The following is a 17,041-nucleotide window of genomic DNA, read 5'->3' on the forward strand; positions in this document are numbered from 1 at the left end:
TTCAATCCCAACACTCTCTTGTACGCCTATCTATATAAGGAGAATTCCGTTACAATTTCAGGTAAATCTATTCTATCCCTAAAACCTCTCAACCTCCTTATTTTCCACCTGACTTGGACGTCGGAGACCATAATCACACCCCCTTTCCGTTCTGCCGACAACATGGTTCCTTTCATAGATTTCAGCGAGATCTTCGACAACAAAATAATTCCTCCATCAATCCGTAATCAATATGAGTATCATTATCTATCTTCCTTAAGATAATCTTGTTACCGTACACAACACAATAACCATATTTACTTCTTAAATTTTCAGGGGTTAATTATGTTTCTAGTCCCTATAAAATAGCGACCTTGTAAGTTTAGTCCTTACTTAATTTTAATAGCATTTTTAGTCCCTAATTTTGTTTTTTTGCCCTGAGTATTAGTCCCTACTCAATTCAAATTTGTTTAATTTATGCTTAAACTCTTAAATTTTTGAACAATTTTTTGCAGACATGTTTAGAACATTACTAAAAGTTCCTCCGCAAAAAATTATCGCAAAATTTGATTTCTACATCCAGATTTTATTACTTTTTATCTTTAACTTTTGTCGTTTTAAAAAATTCATATTTAATTCATTTCATGTCTGAAAATTCTAAATTTTAGTAAACGAACCTTTCACAGTGTTCTAATCTTGTCTCAAAAAAATCGTTTAAAAATTTAAGAGTTTAAGGATAATTAATCAAACTTTGTTTTAGCAGGGACTAAAATTATAAGTACATTTTTTTTTATAGGGACTAAAAATGCTATTAAAATTAAGTAAGGACTAAACTTACAAGGTCGCTATTTTATAGGGACTAGAAACATAATTAAACCAATTTTCAGTTGATTATCATTATTATTTTGTCTATCCAAGCAAGTGGTCATAATCAAGTTAGGGAAATAGAAAAGAAGGGCCAAAGGGTAATATATCACAGTAAAATATAATAAATTTAACTTAGAATGTTAGAGAAAATATTAAAAAAAAAAAACTACAAGACCATATGTATATAAATCTAGCTAGCCATAGCACATAGCTATATGAAATGTGACACTAATAGTAATACTAATTTCTACCACACTCACTCATCACTCACACTATTCTTGGCGAGGACGGGTCAACCAGAGAGAACTCAATGCTCGAAGACGATGAAAGTACTCAGACATTGCAACCAAACATCTTGCAGCTTGACGAACTGTTAACAACTGATGCAGACGATGAACTGTTTGGTGCCTCAGATTATCTGCCTGCAGTGAGTTTTCAAATTAATAATTTTGTCACTTTCTTTCTGAGTTTATTATATTGCAAGTCAAATTCAAACTCAAACTAGAAGGGTTGATATTAATGGATTATTATAGTTTAGTTATTATACGTTAGAATAACAAAGAGTTATATGGTCACACACATAGACATCATATATATAGAAATTAATAAAACTGAAACTGACTTTTCGAGCAAATGAACAGACAAATATAATTAACCTTCTTTTCTCAGAAAAGTTCTTAAAAAAAAAAAAAAAACTTGAAATTACATACTATATGCTAATTATTACTAGTTTTTTCTTTCAATAATTGTAATAGGATTTGAATTTTTGTTCTAATGTATAGAAGACTATTCAATTCTCTCACCAGTAATTTAAATCAACCGACTTCTCTAGTTTATATTTTATCGATAAAAGACTTCTCTACTTTGTATTAATTAATATACATATAGTTTTGAAAATTATAAATTGGTGAACATATTTCAAGCCATGAAAATTATAAGAAGAAAAGATGTACTAGCATATTGAAAAAGTTGGACAGGTCTTCATTAAAAATAAACGGTAAATAGATGGTCATAGTAAAACTTTGAACTATATATCACACACAAAGAAAATATAGTGAAAAGATAGAGGTGATAAAAAAAATGTTTTGAATCATAGGTACACCAAAACTAAAAAACTGGTCAAATTGAAAAGGGACAAGCTTAAAAATTAATTAAACGAGAAAGGTTGCTTGAGAGATTAAAATCAAATATAATCATTATGATAATGTTGTCTACCTAATGATTCCTAAGTTTCTTATTCTAGTTTGATTACTTTGAATACATCATTCAAATAAATTATCAGTTGGAGACTTGTAATTAAAATCCATTATTATTTAGCAAAGTTCACAAAGAAATTTAGGATATCTAAACAACTTGGTCAATTTTGCTACGGTGGAAAAGTTTTGAGTTTTTACTTTTTTTTTTTTTATTATTTGAAGAAGGTTTTTACACTTACAGACAAGTGTAGCTCGGTATGGCCACATTTTAAAGTAATTACCAATAATTGAAAATTTTCTTCAATTGAATATTTCAACTACTAATTCAGCTATGCAATGAAACAAAATTAGAAAATATTCACTTAATCAAATTATGGAGTGGTTGTGGGTTGGTCTTTTAACAACAGAGCCCAAATGTCTATTGTTCGTTTATTTCATTTGAGTTAAACTCACAAAAAAGTTTGAAAAAGAATATAAAATGAAAAAGACCCTTACTCAAATTATTCATATGCTTCTCAAAACCCCCAAAATTCCCTCCTCGATTCCTAATCCCCGATTCTATCGAGACGTAACTAACTCTCGTTGGAGGGTTAGGTCCTGATGGTTAAATTCTATAACTTTTAAACGTTCGGATTTTACAATCTGAACCAGTCGCATGAATTGGACTTATATGTATCGGTTGTCAGGGCCGCTTAAGGGTAAGGCCAACAAAGGTAACACTTTAGTCTCTTGATTGTTTTTTAATTTATTGGAAACACCTCTTATTGTACTTTACAACATTAAATTCATAAAACTTTTATCAAAAATAAATTTTATTTTAACAAAGATTAAATTGATAGACTTTATCGTCAACTTAAAAAGAAGTATGAAACCAAATCGATTACATGAATTTAAATTTTTTTTTTTTGTGGTGGCAGGGGTTTGAACAACCCCGAACCTTGCATATATTATGCATTGTCCATACCAACTGAGCTAAGCTCACGAGGATTTAATTTAATGAATGAATTTGTATTATGAAAGTTATGAAAAATATAATTTAAACAAAAATTTGTAGGTTCAGTAAAATGCTGTTATGGTTGATAATAAAACACCATCTTAGGAAAATATAATGTGTTTGGTCGGTCTTGTGGTTTGTTAAGTCATTGGCCAAATAGTATGAAGTGAGTGTGTGAATTGGACTAATTAATGTTCAATTCCGTTATACAACATTTCATTTTTTTGACACAATATTATACAATTTCTCAGTCTATATGCTTTCACTTTTCTTTGTTTGTAATGTATAGAATTTTATAATTGTTTTTCATCAGTTCCATATATAGTATAAAGATATAAAATAAAAATAGAAAAGTATTCACCTCACCAAAATAAATAAGCCAACCCAAAACGTGTTTGAGTTTTAGAATAGCTAAAAAGCAACAAGTTATGGTGACGACTCTATGTTATGTCTTCAAGTTACGGTTACGACCATGACATCACACAGATATGGGTTTCAAAATATGAAGATTATATCAATGAGGGACCACACTAATCTACCATAGTCTCACGTGTTTATGTTCAATGTCACATTGTTCATTTAGTAACCTTGATACTCAATGTTATAAATTCAATGATTAATTAATATCTTCATTGATTTACATGAATCACAAACAACCATGAAATATATCTTAAAGGCCGTGCAACTTGTCCTTATATTGGTACCTTTGCTAAGCTTTTCCTAGTACAATACTAAACTCGACTAAACCTTTTTTGTATTAAAAGTGTATTTCTTAATTATTATTTTTTTTGTGTATTTCTTAATTAGTGTTTGATCTTATTAAGTACAACAAATATTTTGGTGATATAACTAAAAATGACTATTTTCAAACTAAAATACAAATCTAGACTTACATTTGGTTGGATTTAATTATCCTTAAATAATTTGGTATTTCTCCATTTCTATGTCTCTTTTTTAGTTTGTATTATTTTATGTAATGAGTATATTAACAAACAATAATTTCTTATATTGCAAAATACTCTAAAAATATAAATGGGTGTCTTTCCCCTCTCTAGCTGTGTATATCTTGTAAAAAAATAATAATTAAGCATTGACATACCTTACTAATATGAAAATGAGAGTCATATTTAATTTCCTCTAAAAAAAAAAAATAAGTTGGAGTCATATTATAAAATCCAGGTTCGTAGATTCTATGTAACAACTTCATGAGAGTGAGGAATGCATGCAAGTAGTAGTTTATAATGTGAGGGTTGGAGTTGGTGTCCCTACCCATATGATTGAAGGAACAGATTCTTGTTCCTACCTGATCCCCACGAGATCAGTTATGGACTTATAGTAACTTGGTAAAAATTTTCAAGGGGGACCACAAAACTAGTTAACCAAGATCACAAACTATTCACAACATTGCTTGTACCAGAAATTCAATATGAAATAATGAACATTAGTTTTTTGATTTTTTTTCATTTTATTTTTTGGTATAATATATATGTTCCATGGTATAAATTGCAGTTATGGTTATGTCGCAATCCTTAATATTTTGTAAAATTGTAAAAAAAATTAAAAAAATGTCGCCCAATTTAGTAATTAAGTAAGGACATCCCGATGCAATATGTGGTGTGAGCATCAACTTAACAAAAAATAAAAAAGTCTTGCTGATACAACCACAATAGCAATTCGATTAAAATTATTGTGAAGACTTTTAAAACATTTATATAATCAATTTCTCATAAAATTCAATCTTAAACAGAAAAAAATTAATAAAAATGAAAATGGGTTTTTCCAAGAAAATGCAAAACATTATAAGTTGTTGGGAGAATATGAATTATATAAGTCAAAGCATAAGAAATTAAACATACCTGTCTCACAAAACTTTCAAGAGTGGAGAGCTTGTTCATGGCAAGAGCCATTTGTCCCATGTAGTTAGCCATATTAGGAGGATTGCTTAAAGAGTCTGATGTTATAGTCTCTGAAAGAGACTGGTTGAGTGCATCAAGCCCTTGGGAAAGTGCCTCTTCTGCCTCTTGTGTTGATTGTTGCAACCCACATATACCAAGTATTTGGTGCTCCGTAAGAGGCTCAATTTGACTTACAATTATCTAAAACACATATCCATCAAATAAAACAATATTAATTCAACCAAAAAATAATATAATAAATGTTTTTAATATTTTATTATTCTAATAAAAATTACTTAAAATGATAAGGGTCCATTTTTTTTTACACGCCTAAATATTATTAAAGCACATGAGTTATCCTCTAATCACTATTATAAACAAAAATTTACATTTCAAATTCACTCAGTTAATAATGTATATGATTTTTATTATAGATCATATATATCATTTAATGAATTAATCTAAAATATTGATTTTTAATTATAATAGTGACCGAATAGGGTGTAAGAAGAAGTGATCAACTTGTTTTACACGAGTTTATGGTCAATTAGGGGGAAAATTGGGTATTGGAAACTCATTCCCATAGACAATGAGAGATAGAGACCCGTGCCACTTTTCTTCTATTTCCATCTTAGTCCATTTTTCTGATTCCAATAACAAATTTTAGTGAAAGGTATGGCTTTATGGGAATCAAGCCTAACTCTATACTGAAATACTTCAATGTACCTTTAATTCCACATTCATTCATGACATCAAATCTATTACCCTTAAATTTACTTTGGGAACTCCAACTACAGTTTTAGTCAAATTCAATTTAAAAAAAAAAAAAAACAATTTACTTAAACAAATAAAAAAGGATGGATATTTTTCTTAATGCAAAAGATTATACATTGTTAAATTTCAGATAAAAGGTATATAGATCACCCTTTTGTTTTGGTGATTTATCATCTATTTGTCACAAAATTTTAGTGTGGGATATGCAAATAATAAAAATTTCCATCATCATTTTAGATTGCACAATATAAAATTTTATTTAGATATCTGTAACGGCATCATAACCGCAATTTTGATCACATATTCCAAAGTTTGATACGTATTTTTGGGAAATGTTTCGAGAAATTTGGACCCCAAAGATTTGAGGCCAAGGGCGGTGGCTCACCTTGCACGCCCATTGGGCCGGCGCTAACCGTAACGGCATCATAACTGCAATTTTGATCACATATTCCTAAGTTTGACACATATTTTTTGGAAATGTTTCAAGAAATATGGACCCCAAAGATTTAGGGCCCTGGGCGGTAGCTCACCTTGCACGCCCATCGGGCCGGCCCTGACTGTAACGGCAATTTAAAACCAATATTTCTATAAGGCTAGGTTGAATATTGATGCTACATATGTTTACCTTAATGAGTTCAGATGGTCTGAATCCACCAATCCACATGAAGCAACGTTCAGCTGGGGTTTTCCACATTCCAAAAACAAGATGGAACACATCTGTTCTAGCTAGAACATTTTTGAGGTTAATTACTTGATCATAGTGAGCCAAACAATTTTCCACATATAACCTAAGCTCATTTTCATGCAAGTGTTCATCTACGGCTGCTCTTAGCTCACACACTAGCCTGTGATGCTCCTCTAACCACCTCCCATACTCCACATCAAACATTGCAGCCTCTGAAAATTTGTTCCAAACTAAATTGTTACAAGTGCACAAAAATCATACACTATATTCTATAGTTTGATTTTATTAGTATATGGAAAGATACCTGAGCTAATACTATTCATAGAAATTGGAATTCCTTGGTCTCCTCCCAAAAGTGCACCTCCTCCCATTAACACGCCCTAAAAATCAAACAAAACATTGTTTTTAGGTCCTTTGCTCTACAATTGTTGGATCATGTTGGATCAAGAGAGAGAAAATTTTACTCCCCCTAAAATGAAATATATAAAAAAAAAAAAAAAAAATCAAAATGTCAAATGTATCTGTTCTAAATTTTGACTAGGTATATTTAAATATTTTTGCTTATATTTCATTTCAGAAGTATATTCGGAGAAAAATATTAAGATCATTTTCTCGTTTACAATCCAATGAATCTGCAGCAGATTGCACGGTGCAGTCACCGCAGAGAATCGGTACCAGTCTTGATACCAATTTTTAACAATTAGTTTTTACACAAAAATAGAGGTTAGTTCCTTACTTGAGCTCTAGCACGCTGTAACTCTTGTTCAAGCTGATTAAGCTTAATCCTACTTGTTTCTAGCTGCTGAACATAAGCCTGAAATAAATTGGTATATAAGCAAGAGCTTTGACAAGTACTTTTTTTTCCTAAAATGTATAAAAGCAAATACTACAGTTTTTGGGAATAAAAACACAATCATCCTGTAAGGGAATTCACTGCACCTTTTTCCTAAGCCTGCTTTTTCTTGCTGCCTCTCTATTCTGAGCAAGTCTTCTCAGAGTCTGTGCATAACATTTTCAATATTTTTAATTATATGTTCAATGAAATTAAATTAAGATATATTAATTAATTTAATTAACCTTAGGATCTGGTGTTTTTGGTCCTTCATGTTCAGAACTTGAAGTTGTAGCCTTGCGATTATTCTCTTTCTGCCATACATCATTCATATTGCAAAGTTGATTAATTAGAATAAAAAATGGGAAAAAATAAGTAGATAAATAAATAAATAAATATTATATGATGTATATTGTATATTATAATGTACCTACCTTGACAGGTTTTGGTGGTGCAGGTGCAGAAGGGTTTTCATTTCGTTGGTTTGCCAACTCCATGGACGGTTGAGATGGTTTTTTGGAGCCACTTGTTATTGGAGAGGTTAATCCCATGCTAACCTATACCAAATACAAATTATCAAATAATATTTTAATATAATGTTAATATTCAACTATAAATTATATTATTAGTAGCTAACTAAATTATGAGATTGTCAACTCAAGGTTGCATTGTATATCTATAGTATAATTGTTAGTTGACAATTTAGTTAAGTTAATTATAATTATTTATACCTTTGAATTAGATGGTGGTGGTGCTACATGCATTGGTTGAGATGGGAAAATGTTAAGAGTTGGTGGTGGCTTCATTCCTGATGATGATGAGTTCTCTGTTGAAATAAACACATACATTAATACATTTCATTTCATTCATCACCATCATCAATAATATCTTACCAAGTCTTATCTTAATTATGGGAAATGTAACACTTGGACAAATCACATATATTTAGTTGAAGAAGACAAAGGGTTTTAAAGAAAGTCAAGAGAGAAATTAAAGAGAGAAAATAAAGCATCATGTTTCAATGCATACCACCTTTTTCTAAGGAGATCATGACACCAAGGTTTGTTATATGTCATGATCTCACGCTAAAAAAAAACAAGAAAAAATTAATAAAATCAAAATTGGAGAAAGATAATTAGAGAGAAAATAATTTTTCTTCTGCATTTTTTTTTTCTTTCAAATCTTTTGCTTTATTTTTCTTCTTTGAAAAGATCTAGTCAAAATAAAAGTACTAGTATACGGAAGATAAGATATGAATCTTCTGTGACCAAAACAAACCCTTAGACAGAGAATCTTTAAAATTGATATGAAAAATTATGCAAGAAAGTGCATGCCCATCTTACTGAATTTGACCAAAAATTAATACTTGAAACAGAAATAAATTTTATTTTTATTTGTGAATTTCTCTTTCACACAGAGAGAGAGAGAGAGAGCTCACGTCTTTGATCTTGAACACTAGAGGGATCAGCTTGTGCTTGTCCATCCAGATACAAAAAAAATGCTTGATCCAATTCACCTAAATCATAAGCACTTGAATCTTTGCTTCTGAGATCAAACAAAAAAAAAACACATTAAAAATGACATAAGAAAAAAAAATCATAATATTAAAATGATAAAATAAAATTGGTTATTTGTTTTCATAAGAAACTGGCATGTTGGATCAGTTATTCAACAGCTTTGCAGAAAGTAAACAAGTTTGATTGTGACAAATATTATTATTCTACAAAAAAATATAAAAAAATTAAAATAAAAATTAAAAAACTCACAAGTAGTTGCTAGGCATAGAGGATGAAGATGAAGATGGCATCATTCCAAAAGAAATTTGATGGTCATGCATATGATGAGGATGATGTTGATTCTGTTGTTGTTGGTGATGATGAAGAAGATTTTGATCGTTTTGTTGTTGTTGTTGAAGAGATTCATGTTGAGATTCATGTGAGTTTTTGGAAGCCATGAGCATAGAATTGTTATTATTGGTACCTAAAAAACTTGCATCTACTTGGTCTTGTTGTTCAGCTTCTTCAAAAGCCAAAGAAAACCCCATTAATAATTAAACTTCTTTCTGTCTTTTGCCCTTAAAATCATTTCATTTGACTACACAAAGAGATAGAGAAAAGAAGCTTTATTTGAGGAAGAGTCGGTTATAAACTTATTTGAAATAGGGTATAGAAGAGAGTGATATTAAAGAGAGAAAATGGAATTGAATGCTATGAAACTAAACAACAAAACTTTTTTTCTTTCTTTTATATCTATGTATATTTCTCTCTCCCCTTTGGTTTTCTCTCTCATCTTTTTGACTATTACAAAATATTAAAATATTGTAGATAAAGCGGTTCTCCCAGGATATCCTCCTCTACAAGTTTATATATATATATATATATATATATATATATATACACACACACACACAAACACACACACATATATATGGATCAAATTAAACCGAGTAAAAGTTACAACAATGTTACACCGTTCAATATCGTTTTACTCGATACATATTTTTTAAATTTGATCGTTAGATTCTAAGTTTGTATCACATAGATCATTCACGTAAATTTTTACGAAAATCTAAAATTGTTTCGTATGTTATTAAGATACAACAAGATTAACGGTTTATGCATTTTTATATAACACTTGAGAGGAAGAGAAACTGTCTTTTTGTTTGATTAGAAAAACCACGTTTATGTGAAATGTAAAAACCAGGTATGGCTCCATTGTGTAGCCCTTAGTTAATGATGTTGAGTGTGGAAATGACTAAAAGTCTTGTTCCTTTGTTTTTGTTGAACTTTTACTATTAACGTTTCCATGCAAACTTACACGCGGTTCTGTTTTTAGGATCATTTTTAACTCAATTTTGTTTGTTATATTTTTCTCTATGTGAAACTTAAAACATATGTCTTTTTAATAATTTTTTTTAGAAATACGCATAATCTTCTATGAAACTTAAAATATTTTTTTTTTGAAAGAAAGAAAATGAAATCTTATAATTTTAAAATGAAATCTTATAATTTTGAAGAAAATGAAATCTTATAATTAAAGACAGGAAGTATACATTTTTGAATAAACTTAATTTATGTGTAAGAGTAATACTTCATCTCATCTAAATGAGCCAAAGTCAAATGTATGTGGTCTACATTTGAATTATTTCTTATACTTAAGATCGGAGAGATTATTAACAAACCCCGATTGGTCAAAAGATAATAACAATTATGTATAAAACAATAAGTCGCTTTTAAATTATTTGATGCATTTTTTATTTTTTTTTCATTGCCAATCTTAAATAATATTACATATTTATCATGGAAAATGAAAAACCAATATTGAATATATTTAATGAAAAAAGACAATTTAATTATATGCACGTCTAAAAAAAATTTTACATTGTCAATTATAAAAGTTAATCTCTAAAAGTTATATGGGTCGAAGAAACTCCGCCTTGTATTTCTGCAGTCTTGGCATTTGATTTATTGTCAGACTTTTGTTAATGAAATTGTCTTTAACGTCAAAAAAAAAAAGTTAATCTCTAACTATTTCTTACTATCCGTAAAATTTAAAATGAAATCTTATAATTTTGAAGAAAATGAAATCTTATAATTAAAGACGGGAAGTATACATTTTTGAATAAACTTAATTTATGTGTAAGAGTAATACTCCATCTCATCTAAATGAGTCAAAGTCAAATGTATGTGGTCTACATTTGAATTATTTCTTATATTTACGATCGGATAGATTATTAACAAACCCCGTTTGGTCAAAAAATAATAACAGTTATGTATAAAACAGCAGTTGTCATGGTGGTTACCTACGGACCGCAAATTTAAACTTTGCGGCAGGCAAAATTACGATAGTTTTGAAAACGCCAGAATGCTTTATAGTGCCAAAAATGTCGTAACATGCAAATTTTAGCCGTCGTAATAGTCATGTTTTTTTAGTGTAAGTATCTCATTTAAAAAAGTATATAAATATTTTGTTCTGGACCAGTCAAAGACCTAGGGCCCAGTTGTTTAGGTCCAATAACAAATCAAGTCCAATACCACATTTGGCAGTTTACTCGCAACACACCCCTTCCCCACGAGAGTGGTGCGCGGAGCAACAGAGACCTGTTCAAAGGAACTGTAACGCCTCTTTCCCACGTTCCCGCAAATCTTTCACCGTCATACACATGTGTGCCTTACAAGTTACAACGTCTCTGCAAACACCCACCTCTATATAAACGGGACTCCTCGCAGACCCCAAGGTAGACTCTCTCTCATCTTTTAACCCTTATTTCTAACGTATACTGACTTGACCGTCGGAGTGTCTGTAGGTCCACCCCTCCCCCCCCCCCCCTTCCCACTCCCCGCCGTTCTAGTATTCAAATTGACGCATTCCACCACCTTCAAACAACCGCATTAAAGAGCACTGGCAGTTGTAAGATCCCGTTTTTCGCTAGAATTATTTTATTTATTTATTGTGTATTTATAGGTACTTGTGTGTGATTATTTTCCTTTGTGTGTATTTTATTGGGATTTGTGGCTAACAGGGTATTTTAGTCATTTTTAGACTCAGGGGTATTTTGGTCATTTTGTAAGAAAAGTGTAAATTAGTCATATTATTTGAAGGTTATTTTTGTGTTTTGGTGAGAATAGTTATTTTTATTAAGTTACTAGTGATTTGGGGTAATTATTTAGAGACGATAATTATTCGTTATTTGACGGAACTTTTGAGAATTAGTTTGTAAGAATGTTGAGCCCATTAAGACAATTAGAAACCTAGCCCAATTATGTGGTGACTATTGATGAGTCTATATTTATATATTATTTAGTTTAGTTTTATTTAGATTTTATTTTATTTTATTGCAATTTTATTTCCTTTTTGAATCTTTTTACTTCAATTGCATATTTTATATTTCAGGAACGAATATATGATGGAAGGGGCCTTGGAGCAAAAGAAAGGAGTCTGGAGCAAATTCGGAGCAAAAATACGAAGATACGGAGACAAAAATATGTGACAATTGCTTCTTTGAATAAAAGTTCATCTTTGTTTTCTTGTTATTTATTTTATGTTCTTCTTCTTCTTCTCCTCCATATCTACAATGAACGTGAGTGAGTAGATTTCTCCTGTCTTGGGATATTTGGATAAGTCTAATGATATAATCCTAATCGAACCAACCTTTAACCCTAATTTCATGTGATTCTAATTTATAATCTAAATTTACCGTTTTAACATGAATTCACCATTATCAAACTGTGGAAACGAAAGTGGAGGGTTTGATAATTGTTAATCCATCATCTCAAATATCAATTCATAATGCGAAAGCGGAGCTTTGATATTGGAACAAGTGAATTTAGACAAGAATTGCAAAGGCATTGAAATAGTCTTTGCAATTCTTGAGACATGTGTAGTTTCAATCCTTATAAGCTTCTTCTAGAAATCAAGTCAGCGAAATAGGATTGGTTGCTAGAGGTAAACTCTCACCGGACTTGATCGGAAAGGTGAGAGGCTAAAGGGAAACCGGTCTTTAGAAATTAGGTGTAAAGCATGAAATTAGAAGTTAAAGTCTTGGCTAGTGAAGGACTTGTCATTAGGATGAACCAATAATTCCAAGACTCTTTTATTTTATTATTGTTATTTCTTTTAATTAAAAATCCAAACTTTTTAACCTTTGAAACCTTCATCTAATCATTATTAAAAGTTAATTAAATTCATAACTCCCTAGCGGAACGATACTCTCTTTTACTACTATTACTTCGATAGACCGTGCACTTGCGGTTTGGCCTATCAAGTTTTTGGCGCCGTTGCCGAGGAGTTATTGTAATTTGATTAATTTTTTTTAAAGATTAGACTGAAAAAAAAAAAATCTTTTTTATTTTATTTTATTTTATTTTTTTCTTTTTCTTTCCTTCTTTTTCTATTTCTTTCTTTTGCCTTTAACTTTTTGAGAAGCATAAAATAATAAAGATATGGCTGAGGAACGCACTCTCAAAGAGTATGCAATCCCATCTTCAAATAAGTCATACGATGCTATTGTGTACCCAACGGTTGAGGACAATTTTGAAATAGAACCTGCACTTATTCACTTAGTGTAGCAAAATCAATTTTTCGGATCACCCACTGAGGATCCGAATTTTCATATTTCAACATTTTTAAGACTCAGTGGAACCTTGAATGCAAACCAAGAGGCCGTAAGGCTGCACTACTTTCCTTTTTCCTTAGGAGGTAGAGCTAATGCTTGGTTTCATTCATTGGAAATTGGTTCCATCACTTCATGGCATCAAATGAAGCAAGCTTTTCTTGCCCGATTCTTTCCCTATTCTAAAACTGTTCAATTAAGGAATCGAATCATACAATTCACTCAAAAAGGAGAATCTCTTTACGATGCGTGGGAGCGTTTCAAAGAAATGCTTAGACGTTGTCCCCATCATGGTTTAGAGAATTGGCTTATTATTCACACTTTTTATAATGGCCTTTTGTGTACCACAAAAATTTATGTTGATGCAGCTGCAGGTGGAGCTTTGATGAATAAAACATACAAAGGAGCTTATGCTTTGATCGAGGACATGGCACAAAACCACTATCAGTGGACCTACGAAAGGGACATCACTAATGTTGCTCCTTCACCCTCTAAAAAGGAGGTAGATATGTATAAAATTTCTTCCCTTGATCATCTAGCTGCTAAGGTGGACACACTTTTTCAAAAATTTGATAAATTAAGTGTAAGTGTTGTCACACCTACTCCTGTTTGACCACCATGTGAATTTTGTGGAATTCTTGGTCATACTAGTGTTGAATGCAAACTAGGTAGTACTGTTGAAAGTCCCAAGCAATTAAACTATGATAAATATAATCGAGGGATGAGGCCAAATCAAATTTTTTATAACAAAACACCTCAAAATCCCTTTGGACAACAAACAGCACCACCCGGTTATGCAAACAACCAAGGAGTCCCTCAAAAATCCAGCTTGGAAATTTTACTAGAAAAATGTGTTATGGATCAATCCAAGCAAATTCAAGAACTTAAAAATCACATTGGTTTTTGAACGACTCTGTTGTCAAACTTACATCTAAAGTGGACTCCATTTCTACTCACCAACAATTTCTAGAGACTCAAATCTCTCAAGTAGCCCAACAAGCGGCTACTTCATCTCAAACCTCCGAAGTCCTTCTAGGTCAAATCGAAACCAACCCCAAAGACCATATAAGTGCTATTACTCTTAGGGATGGTAAACGATTAGAGGACCCCGTTGTGAAAGTTAAGAACAATGAAGGAGAGGTAGGGAGTGATGAGCCTCACAGTGAGAAAGTCATAGGAGAGAATGAAAAGCCATTTATTTCACCATCTCATGAGCCTAAAATTCCTTTAACACAAGAGTTTGCTAAATCCAAGTTAGATGCGCAGTTTCGAAATTTTATTGAAATACTTCCAAACATATTGCCACCTAAACTTAAGAATCCAGAGAGCTTTTCCATACCTTGTGTCATAGGATCTGAAACATTTGAGAGAGCCATGTGTGATTTGGGAGAGAATGTCCCTTTGTTGCCATTGTCCCTTTCTGAGAGATTGGGTATAGGATAGCTAAACCACTTTCTAACCGTCAAGCTAATGACTCTAAACGAGCGCTTCATGGGAGGCAACCCACACATTTAATTGTTTTAGTTTTGTTTGTTTTCCGTTGTTTTAAGTTGTTTTGTAGGTAATTATCCGAGTAGATTCAAGAAAAGTGAAAAATTTCGAAGCCCCCGTGACCAGAAGGCTGGCACGGCCCGTGCTCCCAGACTGCACGGCCGTGCCAAACATCACCAAGCCAAACCCAAACTCTAGAAGCCTGGCACGGCCCGTGCCAATATGTGGCACGGCCGTGCACATCTCTAGGTAAGTATAACCTCAAAAATTTTCTTCTTCTTCCCTCATTCTCACAAACCAACATCTCTCTACCTTCAAACTTCTCTCTAAAACCTCCATAACCAACAACCTTCAAACCTTCATATCTCCATCACATCTTCACCAATTCAACCAATTTCTTCCCCAAATTCTAAACAAAACCCTTCCATCAAAAACAACTTTCATCCACCCAAACCCATAATTCACCAACCCCTTTTCTCCCTAAACCTAAACCTAAAAACCACAAATTCTTAACCAATCTCCACACCTAAACTCATAAACCTTACTCAAACATAAACCCCAAACCTAAACCAACCTTTTACACCAAAAACCTTTCTAGACCCTAACCTTTATCAAAACACAAAGTCAAACCAAGGTCAAGTACAATTGCTTCAAGGAGAAATGGAAAAGAACCATCAGGCAAGATAGATAGTGGCGGGGCGAATCATCACATACATAGATAGGCAATTTGGAGTGGGTGAAGATGAGGGGATCAATCCAATTTAGGGAAATAATAGGCTTAACATAGACACCCTAATTGCTATGAACTTCATAAAACATCATCCGCCAATGCAATATTCACTCGAACTCAATATGCTTATTTTTGTTACTACCTCATAACCCATCTCGGACTAACACCAAGGTGGAAGAAAATTTGTTGTATGTTGATGATGTCCAGGTACATGAGGAGCAAATCTAGATGAGGAGACGGTGCTAACTTGCACCATGAGGGAGAGCACCATGACCAAGAAACCGGTGAGCTAAATGACAATGCAAGATGGGCATGGATGTGAACCGAGGTTGAGAGGATAACCACCGAGAAACAAAGGAAAGGTGTTAAACTATCGGGGTTAAGAAATGATGTCCAAAGAGGCAACTGCATGACACATGAGAGCAATGAAATGCTCCGACGAAGGATGCAACACCTTCATCTCCAAGGTCCTCCTTATGGACCTCAATGAACAATTGTGAGCTTTCCTCTTCCTCTCTTCCTTATATCTTCTCTCTTTTTCCTCTCTCTCTTCTTCTTCTTCTTCTTCTTCTTCTTCTTCTTCTTCTTCTTCTTCTTCTTCTTCTCTTTCCTTTTAATTTTCTTTTATTTTGAATCATTGAGGACAATGCTTCTCCTAAGTGTGGGGGGAGCCTAATAAAGTTTCTAGAGTCGTAGTGTTCCAAACTCCCTTGAACTTTATTCTTTTGTTTTATTTTTATAGCGAAAGGCATGATTAAGTAGCTTGTTTTTAATGGAAATTATGGCATAAAATTTTTTGTTTTGTCTCTCCTTAAAAGGTTTTTTCTTATACATGAAAGTGATTTCTTGTGTTTTTTGTGTTCTTGCTATACCCACATCTTGTTTTATTGTGAAAAATTCTCCAATGAGAAAAGCACTCGGTTGCAATCTTTGAGCAAGTGTATGAGTAGGTATTTTAAGGAACACGTTCTAGCTTTAATGTTAACTTAGACCCTTAAAAGTCTTCAGAGTAAAAGTAGTATAAGTTTGTGTGGGAAATAATTGTGCTTTATTGTTATATTTATAATGTGTTAAACTTAAATGGGGCGAGAGAATGGCACCAACATGTGGAGGAAAGGACACCCTCTCTCTGACTTCCTAAATGTGGTGGTGACTCCCTAATTGAGCTTAAATTCCAAATCCCTCAAATGAGGAAATAAATTCATCAAAGCTAGGGGGAAAGGACACTCTCTCCAAAAAGACTTCCTACGCGGAGATGATAAAAATTTTGCAGCACTACTTAGGGTGATTTTGAATCTAGGGGGAAAGGACACCCTCTCCATAAAGACTTCCTATGAGGATAGATAACCCCTAAGCAATCTGCAGCCCCTTGTGCTTAAATTGTTAATCTAAATTTAACTAAATTCCCATCTCTCTTATATGAAATGAAGAAAGGACTTTTCTCGGTTACTTTAGGATTAAGGATAGAACATGTTCCTCATAATAT

General features: G+C 32.3%; 1 protein-coding gene, 1 long non-coding RNA gene and 1 pseudogene across 2 annotated transcripts; 1 reads left to right on the top strand and 2 right to left on the bottom strand.

Moving 5' to 3' along the window:
- Nucleotides 1–950: 950 nt before the first annotated feature.
- LOC146955164 (bZIP transcription factor TGA10-like) lies at nt 951–9,439 on the bottom strand. Its single transcript, XM_085720411.1, has 11 exons — nt 8,989–9,439; nt 8,661–8,767; nt 7,954–8,048; nt 7,657–7,779; nt 7,468–7,536; nt 7,330–7,389; nt 7,127–7,204; nt 6,695–6,770; nt 6,331–6,602; nt 4,893–5,132; nt 951–1,268 (listed from the first exon to the last, which is right to left on the bottom strand). The coding sequence occupies exons 1-11, from the start codon at nt 9,264–9,266 to the stop codon at nt 1,119–1,121; spliced, it is 1,548 nt and encodes a 515-aa protein (XP_085576537.1). The 5' UTR covers nt 9,267–9,439; the 3' UTR covers nt 951–1,118.
- On the top strand, nt 1,136–7,960 carry LOC146955165 (uncharacterized). The gene is made up of 2 exons (XR_015016431.1): nt 1,136–1,273; nt 7,680–7,960. It is a non-coding gene; the product is annotated as an uncharacterized LOC146955165 (long non-coding RNA).
- Nucleotides 9,440–13,552: 4,113 nt separating the features above from the next.
- On the bottom strand, nt 13,553–13,631 carry LOC146955166 (small nucleolar RNA R71; annotated as a pseudogene).
- Between the last annotated feature and the right edge of the window lie 3,410 nt (nt 13,632–17,041).

This window comes from Medicago sativa, chromosome 1 (genome assembly GCF_051527215.1).
Source record: "Medicago sativa cultivar Bolivia chromosome 1, Bolivia_mono, whole genome shotgun sequence".
Classification (NCBI taxonomy): domain Eukaryota; kingdom Viridiplantae; phylum Streptophyta; class Magnoliopsida; order Fabales; family Fabaceae; genus Medicago; species Medicago sativa.